Source organism: Pseudoliparis swirei, chromosome 2 (assembly GCF_029220125.1).
Source record: "Pseudoliparis swirei isolate HS2019 ecotype Mariana Trench chromosome 2, NWPU_hadal_v1, whole genome shotgun sequence".
Lineage (NCBI taxonomy): Eukaryota > Metazoa > Chordata > Actinopteri > Perciformes > Liparidae > Pseudoliparis > Pseudoliparis swirei.
In genome coordinates, this window is record NC_079389.1 from 20796145 (window position 1) to 20808638 (window position 12494).

The following is a 12494-nucleotide window of genomic DNA, read 5'->3' on the forward strand; positions in this document are numbered from 1 at the left end:
TTCACTGTGTAAAATATATAAGAAATATTAACTTTGTTATTTATTTAAAGGACTATTTAGGTAGTCAACAAACAAACATAAAGTACCTCACACTTAAACTTGGGAAACAACATTAATTCTAATCATTTTCTGGAGGTTTTAATTGCTGGGGTCAAATTGACCCCAAGGGTAAGATTTGTTAGTAAATTTGAAGGTAACAGACGGGATAAATAAATGTTACTTTCTGTATTCTTGTTGTTCTGAGTTCGTACTCTTGCTTGATGCACTTATTGTAAGTCGCTTTGTCATGTAATGTAATTTAATGTATGTAAAAAGAGTGAGTTTAGTGGTGTTTTTAATTCCATAAAATGCAGGGAAGTGACCATATTTGGACCGTGGCGAGGTGACGGCACGGTAGAGACGCCGTATGCGGTCGGGTCTGGTAGCGATACATCATAAGTTAGCCACGCCTTAAAGCATCGCCTGCTTTATGATCTATTTGACTATACATACCATCATTTACGAAATGAAGTCTCGAAGCTCAACATTGACGTCATGAGCTCAATTTAAAAATGTTTACTGTCTGTAAATTAGTCGAGTCATTTCCCCATAGATGTCTATGCATTCAGGCTTCTTTCCGGAACCAGAGGAGTCGCCCCCCGATGGCCGTCGGAAGGAGTGACAGTTTAAGGCGATACCACATTGGCTCAGAGGTCCCAGTGTGTCGAAGTGTTGGCTGCTGAGAACCGTGTCGAGGCAATCCCTTCATCACGGATATAATATAAATGTGGAATTTAAGGCTAAAAAAGGGATTAAAAGAAGATGTGTTTCTGTTGTAGGAGTCCAATTATGGAATAATGTTGAAATGGATGTAAGAATGGTGAACTCCTTTTTGGTTTTCAAGGGAATTATTTATAAAACAATTCTTGAGAGTTATAAATGTGATTAAAAATGTATTTATATGGAAGATGTATGTGGAAGTATGTCTGTATGTATGTGTGTGTATGTGTGTTTGCATGTGTATATATATGTATGTTTATGTATAAATGTATGTATGTGTATGTATATATATACATATATATATATAAATATATATTGTTTTTTCTTCTTTTTTCTTTTCTTTGTTATTTTTTTTCTTTTATATTAATTTTCTGATTCATTTCATTTTAATTCAGGAGAGGAATTTAAGCATTTTTTGCTTCTCCATATACCTTTTCAGTCTTTCTCTTTTATATATTATATGGAATAATATTGTATTGTATTTGATTTGATTGACTGAATAAAATACACACCAACAACAACAATTTAGTATTTTTTAAACCTATAAGAAATTGTTTATCACACAAGGGCGAAACACATAGCTTTCACACGTGATGGACTCGATGTCGGGGTTGCAATGCACCATTACTGTGTATTGTGTACCACATCACACACTTGCTGACAGCTGAACATCTAGTTGGTTGTTTTGTGTTTTCCTCGATGTTTTGTGGGTATCTTAGAACTGCCATTCATCTTTGAAGCGAGCAGACGGCGTGTTGGTGGAAGGTGTATCTCTACAGGCTAGCAGCTCCCAGACCGTCTCCCTTGGAGCTTTGTTTGTGTATTTTATTCAGTCAATCAAATCAAATACAATACTATATGATATACAAAAGAGAAAGACTGAAAAGGTATAGGTAGAAGCAAAAAATGCTTATAAATTCCTATCCTAAATTGAAATCAAAATAAATCAGAAAATTAATATAAAATAAAGAAAATAAAACAAAAAACAACAATAAACAAAATAAAAAATATATATATTTATATACTGTATACTACCACATACATCTTCCATATTAATACGTTTTTAATTACATTTATAACTCAAGAATTGAACATGTCTCTGCTCTACTCATTTTGTTTCGTCTCTGATTATTCACGCATCATTATCACCCGACAGCAGCAAAGTGTATTTTAAGCGGCCGTGTATGCACATACACGTATTTCATCAGGTATGAATTTCCAATTTTAAAAGACATTTCATTTCATTAAGTGCAGTCGAGACGACGCTCTAACCCACTGCTCCTCTGTTCTGCTCTCTCTGGGGCCGAGCCTGTGGGGATGTATATCGTTTTGGAGGATATGATGATTTGCCATCTAGTCTTTTTGGAGATAAAGTCCTGAAAGTAAAAAAAACAAGAGGAGCCAGAAAAACCCTGGTTGAGGGATTCTTAAGAGATTCACCGAAGGCTGCAGCTCAGAGAGATCGTCTTGGATATAAACGGAGGAGCGTGATTACCGACGCCACGTGGACTCGCCGCACGTGTGCAGTCGGACTCCCGGCTTGAAGGCTCCTCCCCCTACTCTCTGCTACGCCAATCCCTCCCGACATGTATGTTCAACGATTTATGGTCATAATAAACCAAAAAGAGGATTGAGCTAATTAAACCACAGTGCTGTGCTCGTAATGAACACATCGGGAGGGAATACGCCGCACACACACACACACACACACACTGCAGTGTCTCCAGGGTGTCTTCCCCCCCTCAGTGAATGATTCTGCCTCGGATGGCATGACTCTGCTGCAGAATCATGAGTAGATTAGAGGAACTGCAGCGAGCTGCCAGGCTACCCGGAAGCTAGCGCCTCCCTCCTGGATGAGCTATAATAAAGCCCCGCCCTGGGTTCCCGATGCTATGCTAGGTGCTGCCCCGTCGACGGAATGCTGTACTTAAAGCAGAGCGATGGTCACTGGGATCGTAGAAGCATGTAACACGCTGGATTAATGGAGCCAAGGTTGCCCGTATTAATACAGTAGGGGGTCTGCAGGCTATGCCCTGTAATCCTGATGTGGGCCAAGGAAACTGCTAACACGAGACGATGACAACCGGAGGCCATGAACCACTCCAGAGACTGTAAATGACGGCGTGGCTAAAGCTAGAGGTAAATAGCGCTCGCTCCGGGTGGTGATATGTGATGGACTCAGACTCAGTTATTCGGGCTAAAAGATGTCCAATCCAGACCCAGAATGCATTTCAACAGGGAAAAAGATCACAAGGATGTACAACCCCGTGGTAAACTCGTTGCTGTCTCTTTAAAAGTAGTGATGGGAAAAAAACAACTGATTGCGTTTCTATTCCATAGTTGTTTTTTCCGTGTGTGATTTTGCACAGCAATGAATCAATGTTGTCTATGATTACCACTATACATTTCTAAATTAGAAAGGGCACTCGGTAGAGCGCATACCTTCGCATATCACAAGATTGAGCATTGAATTATGAACATTTTGGCATTAGTTGCATGCCAATTGGATAGAAATTGACCGCACTATGGTAAAAAGAAGATGTTGACCTTTTCATGACCTTGACCTTGACTTTTGACCCGATTGATCCCAAAATCTAATCAAATGGTCCCCGGATAATAACCAATCATCCCACCAAATTTCATGCGATTCGGTTTAATACTTTTTGACTTATGCGAATAACACGCACGCATACAAATACACGACGATCAAAACATAACCTTCCGCATTTTCAATGCGAAGGTAATAACTCCACTAAATAAAGAACACAAGTAACTTAAAGCAAACTGGAACTCAGCTCCACTTTTGCTGTAATTCAAAGTCATGTCACCGGGACACACGTTGCCAGATATGTGCTCGACTTCTTTTTACTACCAGAGCAGAAAGTTGAAGGCACATCCACTTCTCCTTTTAATCCACCGGGTCTGTCTCTTTTTGATTTTCTGTGGACTTAATTTTACTCAGAATGTCAAAAAATACCTTTTTTTTTCTCCAGAGACTGACTAGTTTTTCTTTCAAAGTGCCACGAGTAATAACTTATTCAGAAAGTCACAACAGGTCGCTCCCCTCGGAGTAGCCTTCTTACAATGACGGAGGTAAACTTAAGCTTCGGTGACTTAATGCTGTGCAAAACTCAAGCAAATCACAAATTTCTCATAATCTGCATCAGTCAAATCCGTCTTGGCTCATGAGCCTCATCCAGCCGGAGCTCTCGACGCGTAAACAGCCCCCGGACGCATCGGCCTGCCGTCTGCTCTCTCTGAGGGTCACCGAGAGGGCGGCTGTAGTTAGCGGCTAACGCCCCGTGTCTGACCCGGTCGGACACGGCCGAATTACCAATGTCATTTACCAGCGGTCCATCACTCAACAGGCAATTACTGTGGCTGTGCCTCTCGGTCCTGAGCTCGGATCAAGACGCATGAGGAAATGAAAGAGATCTAGACGACCGCCTGAGAAGAAGAAGAAGATGAGGAGAGGCTACGAAAAAACTCCCCCCGGGGGGCGGATTTCTCAAAGCGCATCAAAGTTCCCAATTTCTTCTTCGCCCGTCCGCTTTGGCACGAATAGAAACTATTTCAGCGTTTCCGACGGTGCGATGTCATTTCGGCCACGCAGACGCTCGCGAGCCCGGCGGATTTCAACGAGCTCGAACCGAAATCTGCTCGAAGCTCCGGGTGTGAGCGCGTTGTGGAACCTGCTGAACCCACCGTGCTGGTGATGGAGTGTCGCCGTGACATCTTTTATTGCGTTGGCTCTGAACACATTGGGCTGAAACGGAACACAGAGTTGACTTTCTGCATATCTTCAAGGGTGCTCACTGTGCAGGACTTGTATTCATTTCTATAAGCAGTCCCCTCGTTTTAGGGATCACAGAAAGTTGTATAACCTCTGATAAGGTCTTAATTTCCAAGCTTTGCCAAGTCTCCATCACGTCATCAGACACTTGGTCGTGTCCCCGCTGATGTCCTGTCAGACCTGGACTGCTGCCAGCTTTGCTTCTTGTCGCAGGGCTCTTTGAACCAGGGACGGGCGGTCATGAGTCATAAAAAGTTAAAAAATAATAATGATAACATCAAATTTATATTAGTAATTGTCCACCGATCTTTATGTATGACCAATTTCGAACATTTTATCGTCAAAATCGCTGAATTTGCCTATTTCCTGTTCAAACACAGGATGAAACGAGAGTTGAGGCGACGGGTCGAGCCGAGCCTCTGATTGCGCAATCCATCACAAACTGGGTTGATGCAATTGTCCCGTGCGGGTTGCCGTATCTCTGCATGTCGCCAATATAATGTTTGCAGATATGTTTATTTGCCCTGATTTCCCAGTCTGGCTAAGGTCTTTGACCATTACAGTTTAAAGTTTGTAAGTGACATATTTAGTTTTGCTGATGGGAAATAAGACCGCAGTGAAAAGGCACAGGGGGAGGTGATAATACTCTGCCGCCCTGCAGGGGGCGCTAGTGAGCCAACGGGTACTTGTTGCTGCTTCTTCTACGCTGAGGCGCCAGGCGAGTCAAGTCCGTTTGTTTTTGTATTTTGCTACGCCAGACTGCCAATATGGAAGAGGATTATATATTTAAACTTTAAAATATCTCAAAACTGGACTTTCAGTCCAAAGTGGACGTGATTAACACAGGTAGACCAACGCCGGAGCTAAAAGGTTTGCTTCAAACTTTTTCTTACCTTTACGTATCTGTAATATGTACCGTGTGTGTGTGTGTTGTGTGAAGAATGCTGATGAGACATGAAATAACCAGTAGCCAATTGAATAAGCCCCTTTTGGGTTTATATATTTATAAATCTGACACCAAAGGAGTCAGTGCCTCACCAACCATGAACCTCACCGCACGGCACTGCTTTGAACCCAGTCCTGCACCAGTAAAGTTCGTGACCTTTTTGCTTTTGAACTCGATACGACGTCCTGCTGCATCGTCCAGCGACGGAGTGATCTGATGCTCATTCCATTCAAGCACTTTGAGTCTCACAGATGATTGCTGCTTGCTAATTTGCATGATATCCGAGACGCGTCTGAAAATAAGCGACGAGACCAGATCCTCCGAAACGCTGCGCCGCAGAACAAAGCAGCTAACGGAGGTCTTACCTGTGTGAGTCCTCTGGTGCGCCTTCAGGTGGGAGCTCTTGGTGTAAACCTTTCTGCAGCCGATGAACTGGCACCGGTGGACTCTCTTTTTGTTCTCTGGCACCTCTCCACTCAGACTTCCTCCTCCTCCCTGCTCGCCGTCGCTGAGGGCCCCTCCCCGGCCCGGCGGCGACGGTAGCGCTCGCGTCGCCGCCAATTTGGCCGCCCCCGACCCGACCTTCTTCGCCACAAATTTGAGCGTCAGCGTGCCGTCCGCCGTCGCGGTCAGTGTCTGTGTGGATTTGACGAGGTGGCGGCCGAGCTCCGGTGACGACGGCGGCGTCAGGGACGTGACGGCGGCGCTGAGCTGCGCGGCGCTGACCCCCGCCGGGACTCGGTCCTTCGGCGAGAGCGTTTCAGCCTCTGCTTGGGTCTTGATGGAGTTGGGCACCTGCAGGATTCTGGCCTGGGCTTTGGGGAGAGACACCAGGAGTGGAGGTGGGCCGGGTTGGTCCGGGAGGCCGGGGAGGAGGGGATCCATCAGGTCCTCGTCGCTGTCTCCCCCCTGCGTGAAGGAAGGCGTCAAGAGGCCGTCCAGCTCCTCGTCAAAGAGCTCCGAGAGTCGCTTGGGCTCCGTCTGGAGGTACCGCTCCAACTCCAGACACGTCTGCAAGGAACAAGAAGGACCCAGAGTCAGACGTAAATACACTTGAAACCGGTTGTTTCAGTTTTTGTATCACAACGCCAGTCAATCAATTCAATTCAATTCAGTTTATTTGTATAAATAAGCCCAATTTCACAAATTACAAATTTGTCTCGGAGTGCTTTACAATCTGTACACATAGACATCCCTGACCTTTGACCTCACATCGGATCAGGAAAAACTCCCAAATAACCCTTCAGGGGGAAAAAAGGGAAGAACCCTTCAGGAGAGAACAGAGGAGGATCCCTCTCCAGGATGGACAGAACAAGAGATGTCATGTGACCAGAAGGACAGATTTAGAGTTAAAATACATTCAATGAATATGACAGAGTGGATGAATAGTTCGTAGTCGGCATATTCCACGATGGAGACCTCCACGACCCACATATGCGAGGTGCTGTGGATGTGATATGACTTCATCATATCATTCAGCAGCTCAGTTACGTTTCACAGGAACTACAACCACACGTGTCACTCGCTACTAGTCTCAACAGAGAGGAACAAGCTAGACGTCTCAAGGTGCGTTCACACCAAAAGCGAAACTATTTTTTCGCGCGATCGAATCCCATGAAAAGTCAACGTACAGACGCGTGTGGCTGCGATAGACGCGATATTTTCCCGGGCGACGCGATGTGGGCGACGCGTTTTCAGCGGCGCAATTTTCACCCCGAGTTGAAATATTTCAACTTTGAGGCGGTCATCTCGCAACTCGGGCCAATCGGCTCTCGTGTTCCGCTCTCGTAGCTGGAAGCGGAAGTCTTTCAGACGTAACAGTGACTTCATCGGTGAAAGTGACCGAGCTGAGTGAGCCTACGGGTGATGTCATGAACCCAAACACGAGGGCGTTAGTGTGTGAGACGTCCACGACAAGTATGAAGCAGAACTAGTGGTTAGTTATTCTGGTGGAGGAAGGAGATGATAACGGTCTTTACGGAGACGAGACACAGAGATAAGCCCCGCCCCTCGCGGAGCGTCTCGACGCTCATGGCGAGAACACGGTGAACGGTCGAGCGAGTAAACTCACGCGTTTTGGGCGACGCGAAAATTAGTTTCACTTTTGGTGTGAACGCACCTTCAGGCCAATTTTGTAAAATGGTATCGTCAGAGGACTACAGACGCACATTAGCTGAAGCTACTCTCTGGTACAGAGCATCGAATGGTGACATGTATGATTTAAATGTGCATGGTCCCTTTTCAATAAAGATAATAAGAATAATAAACATGGCAATATTTCACACTGGAACATCTGTCACCCAGACAATAAAGGGAATTTCTTTGGCGTTCATTCCGTGTGTGTTTTTGTTCATGCTTGTCGAAGGGTTTCCACCGAGCCAGGTCATAGGTCAACGATAGCGTCTTATCACATCCATACAGGGTTAGTCGTGTACAGAGGGAACATCAAAACTCCACAGGGAACCTTTTAGGGAAGACCTCGGTCACGGTGGTCCGACAACCGACTGATGCATTTGTCAAGATAGTCTCGCCTTCAATATTCAGTGTTTTTCTCCAGACCGCAGCCTGTTTACTCCTAGCTCGTGAATTAAAATGCCCACTGCAGGCTCTATATTTCTCTGCAGCTGTTGGCCATGCCACCTGGCACACGGCAGTCCTGAGAGAGGAGGGATTTAGCCCGTGATTGATCGCTGCCGCCCGGCCCCAGCTCTCCGGAGCCCTGAACTGCGGAAAGCCTTTGCCCGTTTCCCTTTCGCTCACCCGAATCAACCAGCCGTGGAAGTTATATCGCAAGATAGAGGGAAGGTGGGAGGGGAACGGGACGAGAGAGGGGAAGTCGAACAGAGAAACTAAAGGGGAAGGAAGGGAGATACGGAGAGAGAAACGAGAACATGTTCGCACGTATTTCTAGAAGTGCGTCTTCGACCTTTTTGTCCCAGAGATAGCGGAGACATCTGGCCAGCGGCTCCACGGCTGCAGGTTGTTGGCAGCAGCAGCAGCATCGCAGGTGTTGGTCTGCTGGTGGCTTCATGACCTCCAGGGGTTTAACCCTCTGGAGTCTGCGCTCATTTTCTCGATTTTACAAAAAAAATGTAATTCACCTTTTTAAAGGCTTTTGCATATGACACATACCCATGTGTTCTACATCAAACATTCCAGAATATTCTCAGCTCTCTATATAATGAGGCCCAATTGTCCTCAGGCACAATTGGAAAGAGAAAATATGGCCCTAAAGCTGAAAATTGAAGTTAGATTTTACATAAATTCTTCACATCTCTTGTGAAAACGCACCTTTACTCATGTGGACGAACTGTTTTGGTGTTTGAAATTGGTTTACCAAAGGTCCAAGTTCACAAAAGCAGTGAAATATCTAAATACAATGCTAGATACATGCAAACAAATGTCTCAAACCAAATTTTGTTTTATCGTTTTCTGAGTAGAAATGATGTGGTCCGTCACACCATTCGCCAAAATGATAAGAATGGGACTGAGAAATGAGGTAAAATAAAAAATAAATATTTTAAAAAACGGAAACAGTGAAAAACGCGGTGCTGCGGGCGTCGACTTCAAAGGGTTAAACCAGAAACCTTTAGGGGTCACTCACCTACTTTTCAAACCTAAGGTCATACACTTCTTCTTTCTGAGCTTCTCTACGTTTTCTGTTCTGTGTACAGCTGGTCGAGCTGATGATGATCGATAGAGATCAAAAAGAAACATGAATACAATGGTTTCACAGCTGTTTGATATCAAATGTAAACTAAAAGCTCGCCTTTATGAATGCTACTACAAGGGTAAAAAGAGCGCCTGTGATACTTAAGATTGTCCTACATCGCTAACAGATGCAAACCAGATGGCGGGACGTCAGATTTCCGAGCAGCAGTGCTAGTAATTACAGAATGTTAACAAAATAAGCCAATGAATGTGTCAAAAATAGTTACATTCGTGGTTTTAGCTTTCTTTTACTTCAGGAAAGAGAGAGAGAGAGATGGGGGGAGAGGGAGAAGACAGCAGGTCAGTCCACAGCCCAGTAACTGTCCACTCAGCTACCTGGCTCCAGCGCCCTCCTGCAGCATGCGGCCTTTACTGTATCTACTTGGAATGGAATTAATTTCCTCTGTGACTGGAGGCTTTTGGCAGATGACGCTTCTCTTCCTGATCCTCTGGCTCTTTCCACCTCTGCCATCCGAGCAAATTACAGCCACGATAGGAATGTTTTGTAGTTTTTTCCCGTCTCCCTCAGCAGCAGAGCTGGTTGTTTTGGTCCATTCAGACCGGCCAGCGCTGGAGCTCTGCTCCCATCAGACTCGCTGAGGAACCAACACGTTTAGTCCGGCCATCTGTTGAGTGGTGATAAGCCCAACCTCTTCCTTTTCTTCACTTTTAAAGAATGTCTTTTTTTCCTCCCCTTAAGAATGCTTCGCATTTGCATATGAATATAATTTAGAGATATCATTTTACCGGAGCGGATAAGGCTCGCAGAATCAGTAACTTCTTTTAAATCACTTCTTAAAACAAATTTTTATGGAACAGCTTTTAAGTGATCTAGACTTTGTATGCAGAACTTTGGTTCCCCTAATTTAGTTTGTCTGTTTTTGATTTAGTTTTAATTTATTTGGTTTTGAATTAATTGTTTATTTTATTATTTTAATTTAAATCTTAACATATATTTTTAAATGTAATATTGGTTTCTTGCTATTCCACTTGTTTTGCTTTGACTCTCTGTGGAGCACTTTGTAAACATTGTTTTTAAAGGTGCTATATAAATAAAGTTATTATTATTATTATTATTTTGGGAGGGTGACGCTGCTTCGTAAGGAAAACTCTAAAAGGAGAAAGATGATGCCAAGTAGCGATGTCTTCTGCAAAGCTGATGCCGGTGGCGTGAGGACAACCAGGGGGTTCGCCTTTTGTCTAGATTGTTGCTATCATTTGTTAGCATTGGTATTCCTTTGAGTAATCACTGTGTGTGTAATACAATATCCAGCCGAGCATGCAGAAGGAGGTCATTACGTCTCTGTTGAACTGAGATCTGTCACTGCTGATGCATCTGGAAACCAATACTGGAGGTTATGAGACAGACATCTGGTCATCTGGGGTGGAACTATAACAGCCGAGTGCTTTATTTCAAGACAACGTATCGCGACAAGGTTCAGATCTGAGGACCGATGAGTCCGCCGCTCATGGATCACTCCAATTTTTTTATTTATAAAAATAAATAAATGTATATCTCTTTTATAATGATTTTAATGCTTGTAAAGTGTCTTTGAGTACTTTAAAAAGCGCGATATGAATTAAATGTATTATTATTACTATTTATATGTGTGAACTTACTGACAGAGTCCGGGAGACATCGCACCACAAACCAAACAAGTAACACAAATAACCATCCTAAATCTAATCTGATCTATAAGAATATACTATATACTATCACGCCCATCTCAGTATCTCCACCCACTGCTTAAGAACCACCTTTGCAAAGGGGCCAGCCAATCAGAGCAGATTGGGAGGCGGGTCTTAAAGAGACAGACACACTCTAAAACCCAAGTGTTTCAGCCAGAGGGTGAATCCAGGTATATTCAGACAAACAGTATGACAAGATATGACCCATGAACGAACACCTGCTATCACGTGACACATGTCACGTGATGACACATGGCTTCCATTAAAGTTCTATCCACTGCAGGAAACCGTGGTGAACTTTGAGTTTAGAATAAGTTTCCTCCAATGGAAGCGATATACCCAAAGAGTCGCAGGACACAAGCAAAACAAACGGATGGAGATAAAGAAAAGTAAAGTTTTGAAATCTTTTTTTCCTAAAGTATTTCTCTCCTCATCCTTTCCCGGGCTCCTGAGAATTACACTGTGCTGCTGCGCGTTACATAATTCATCATCCGACACAACTCCAGCGCCATGGATACCAGCTCTCGTTGACACGGCGAACACAGCCTCTATGAGAGGACGACGGCACACCGGCTGTACCGTTGTTTTCGCTTCGACTCAGAAACATAAGAAAAAGAAGGTGTCCGTGTGTCTGCAGGCGGGCGCCGGACCGACGCTGAGGATTGTGGGAGGTGGGCGGGGAGGACAGAGGGGAGAGAGAGCCCGAGGCGGTGGAACGGGGAGCGAGCGGCAATCAAACCCACGGCTGGCCTCTGACATCACACGTATGACCTTCTCCTTCGTTGGTTTCTCTTACACACCATGAATATCAGGTAACAACGGCATGTATGGCCTGCAGTGTGTGTGTGTGTGTGTGTGTCAGCTGGCTAACAACTCCGACTGATAGCATGTGTGGGGCTCACCTTCTGTCCCCCCGCTCAGCCCCCACACCATACGGGGAAAGGTCATATCGAGACACACACACACACACACACACACACACACACACACACACACACACACACACACACACACACACACACACACACACACACACACACACACACACACACACACACACACACACACACACACACACACACACACACACACACACACACCCATTAAAAAGCACAGAAACACTGAGACTGACACAAAGCTCTCTTGGTTGAACCATCAGTCCTGAAAGAAATCAGCGTAACCGACGAGAAGGCAAAGGTACGAGACATTGAACACAACAGTTTGGGGACGGACGTCGACTCGAGGCCCGCTGCAGTAAGAATCATCCAATCAGAGAGCTTCAGAGTCTGTTGCTGGCAGCTGACGGCGGGCTGAAGTAAGAGGTTGAGCTCTGGAGAACAAAGAACACATAAATAACTCAAACTCTTTGGCGATCGCGCTTCGTACTAAGAGTCAGAACAGATACCAAACACACGGAGACTCATTTTCATTCGCTGAATCAACAGTATCGGCGAAGTGGATTTCGTCTTCGTCTGCTTTCCGATAACCGCGAAGGGGTCGTTACTGAAGTACGCAAGTCACGTGACAAATCAATCCGTTTCGGGTCGTGCAAACAGGACTTTGAGACGACGGGACCCGACTGGGTGGTTTTCGATG

General features: G+C 44.8%; 1 protein-coding gene across 2 annotated transcripts in view; it reads right to left on the bottom strand.

Annotated features, from left to right (window-relative positions):
- The window catches only part of klf7b (Kruppel like factor 7b), a 76141-nt gene that overhangs the window by 20462 nt on the left and 43185 nt on the right, over positions 1-12494 (bottom strand). For both annotated transcript variants that reach the window (XM_056423447.1, XM_056423454.1), the window contains exon 2: positions 5864-6509. In XM_056423447.1, coding sequence (XP_056279422.1) covers positions 5864-6509 — 646 coding nt within the window. The remainder of the gene's footprint in view (positions 1-5863; positions 6510-12494) is intronic.